The following is a 2,550-nucleotide window of genomic DNA, read 5'->3' as shown; positions in this document are numbered from 1 at the left end:
ATGATAGACTGGCGGGGTTGTGTAAGTGTTAGGTAAACGTGAGTCTAGCAATTGGAACAACAAAAATAAGCCTAACTCTAGGCTAGAAATTTTAAAGCTGGCGTTACCTGATTTATAAACTTTCTATTGAAGTGAAGGTTTAAACGATAACACAAATATGAATCAGGAAATATGTCATATCTGTAATGTCTTTTTGCCTCCTGGCCCAAGTGAGTAGGCCTAAGTAATACTAATACTTAGTAATAATAGAAGTGTTATTGTTAATACAGTAACAAGTAACAATCAGATTGAGATTTATATTATAATAATAATAATTTAGACACTTTTTCTGCATCTCTGTGCAACTTTTAACGTGGCCGAATCAGTTCTATCAGTAGTATGAAATGAAAGACGTATTTTGGTAGTGTATATTATTAGTAACTAGTAAGGGTGTAGATTGTAGTGTCCACTTTTTTAAGAAATAAGTCAATATACAGCTTTATATCACACCAAAATGAAAAATTTTATAAAATAGACCCTTGCTAAAATAAAAACAACTTATTTTATAACATTTTTTCCTAAATTGCTTCTGTAATGGAGAAATGGTACTTCTTTCCTTTTTAATAGTGTACGTTAATTTTGTACATTTATTATTATCAACAAAATTAATGTTTAAAATAAAACTTATAAAATTCTGCTAAAGTGAGTTTAATGCAGAATTTAAAAGTGAGTCTTCGTATTGGAGAATCATTGTTATATTTCAGAAGAAAAGTGGCATTTCTGCTGAAGAATCTAAGCGTGAGCTATGAATTGAATTGTTCTGTAACCGAAGGAACCACAAGACCATTTGTACAGTTTGTTGCATACAAATTTGCAGGAATGTGTAGTAACTGGATCTTTGTAAGTTACACAAGTATTTTTTTTACTTCAGTATAAATATAAAGTGATCAATAACATTGAAAATCACAATTCCAAATATTGCAAAATGGAGAAATGACTTATCATGAAGAAAGTCTGAAAGTTTGAGAAAGAAAATGAAATATTAGGATGCAAGTCACAGAAAGTAAGAGCAAGAAAAAGATAGGCTTGCTCACCATGTTCTGAGGCAAGAACCAGTAAGACTCAGGACTCGTATTACCCCCCCAGACTTTATTAGTTGAACTCAGGAGTCCTTATCACATCCAGTTTCTAACCACTGGGGTGGCAGACAGAGGCTTTTCCTCCAGAGTGTTTGAGTGTGTTCCTCCACTCTTGGAGAAGAGGGCGAAGTTGGGGACCCTCCTACTCGAGTCCAAGGTGTCAGTAGGAGTGGCACCAACCTTCGCAGGAGCCTACTCGTAATTCTGGTTCAGATTTGACATGAAGCTATCTGGGTGGGGGATGTGTGGCCCTTCTCTTTGATAAATGTTGGTTTCGTATATTTTTCATGGAAGAATGTCCACTATCTCCTCATTATTCCAAATGCAAAGTGGTCCCATCCTAGGTCCTTGGTTGAGTACAGGTTCCACGTCCTCTCCATAATTCCAGGGGCAAGAAAAATATTCCTTGCCCCCTGGGTTGGGAATGAGGATGAATGTTCAAAATTCCAGCCCGGATGAGTTCTGTTCATTTGGTTGAGTACGGCATACATGATCCTGTGTTTCTGAACCAAGGGTGTTGCCTTTTTGACTTTTTCAGGTGGAAGAGAAAGTTTATCCACTTCAGTGTTGCTTACTTTCTCATTGTGATTCCAGTTGTGCAAAATGCATCACTCTATAGCTACAGATTGGAATCCAATCAAAAGTGTATATACATATATAACATTGCGGTCCAATAGCCCTAGCCACCAATGGGGGATATAGGAACCAAGACTACTTAATTCCAACCCCGAGTTGTGGAATCTCGACTATATGGTTGGGGCTGGCCTATACGGTTGATTACTCATATTCTATTCCACCTTTGATATAGGAACTGAGTTCAAGGTGAAGAGCATACCTTTTCTGGATGTAGTGTGGTTACCTCACTCTTGTGCCATCTTTATCTTGGTACATTCCTGTTCTATACAGTTGCTTTCTGTATGGTTCACGCCTGCACCGGCCTCTCCACCTTCTCAATGTGGGATTCTAGCTATAGTGTCAGCAGAGGTAAGTATGTTTTGGAAGTTATCATTTTCATAAACTGAAAATGTATTTCCAATAATACTTACCTCCACTGACACTCTCCTGCCCTACCTTCCCACTTAAAGCCAATTTATGTCTTGAAAAAGTGATTACATTACCTGAATGAGGTGCTTATAAACAGTACCTAGATAGAGGGTGCATTGAAGTTGGTGGACAATTTTGCAATATAGAATTTGCCAAGGGCATTCAAGTGGTGTATAAAAGACAGGAGCAAGCATTTTCAATGCTTAGATGAGCAAAGAGTGGAAACCCTGGAGATCAAGAAATAGCTATAGTATCGGCAGAGGTGAGTATTATTGGAAATACATTTTCAGTTTAGGAAAAGGTTAATTTTCATATGCTCATGCGGGCTCTTTATTTTGTAATAAATACTTTACTATATTTATAAACATAACTTAGAATGTTAATATGG

The 2,550-nt window shown here is 36.9% G+C and overlaps 1 protein-coding gene across 2 annotated transcripts in view; it reads left to right on the top strand.

Annotated features, from left to right (window-relative positions):
* The window catches only part of LOC106461771 (speckle targeted PIP5K1A-regulated poly(A) polymerase-like), a 27,581-nt gene continuing 25,031 nt past the window's right edge, over positions 1–2,550 (top strand). The window contains exon 1 of one of the 2 annotated variants that reach the window (XM_013921625.2): positions 1–209. In XM_013921625.2, the coding sequence (XP_013777079.1) occupies positions 158–209 (52 nt within the window). In that variant the 5' untranslated portion in view covers positions 1–157. The remainder of the gene's footprint in view (positions 210–2,550) is intronic. The other variant, XM_022388810.1, reaches the window with a different exon arrangement.

The sequence above is a fragment of the Limulus polyphemus genome, unplaced genomic scaffold (assembly GCF_000517525.1).
Source record: "Limulus polyphemus unplaced genomic scaffold, Limulus_polyphemus-2.1.2 Scaffold1027, whole genome shotgun sequence".
NCBI classification, from domain to species: Eukaryota; Metazoa; Arthropoda; class Merostomata; order Xiphosura; family Limulidae; genus Limulus; species Limulus polyphemus.
The sequence above is the reverse complement of the archived record's forward strand: the minus strand, read 5'-3'. Positions and strand labels throughout refer to the sequence as shown.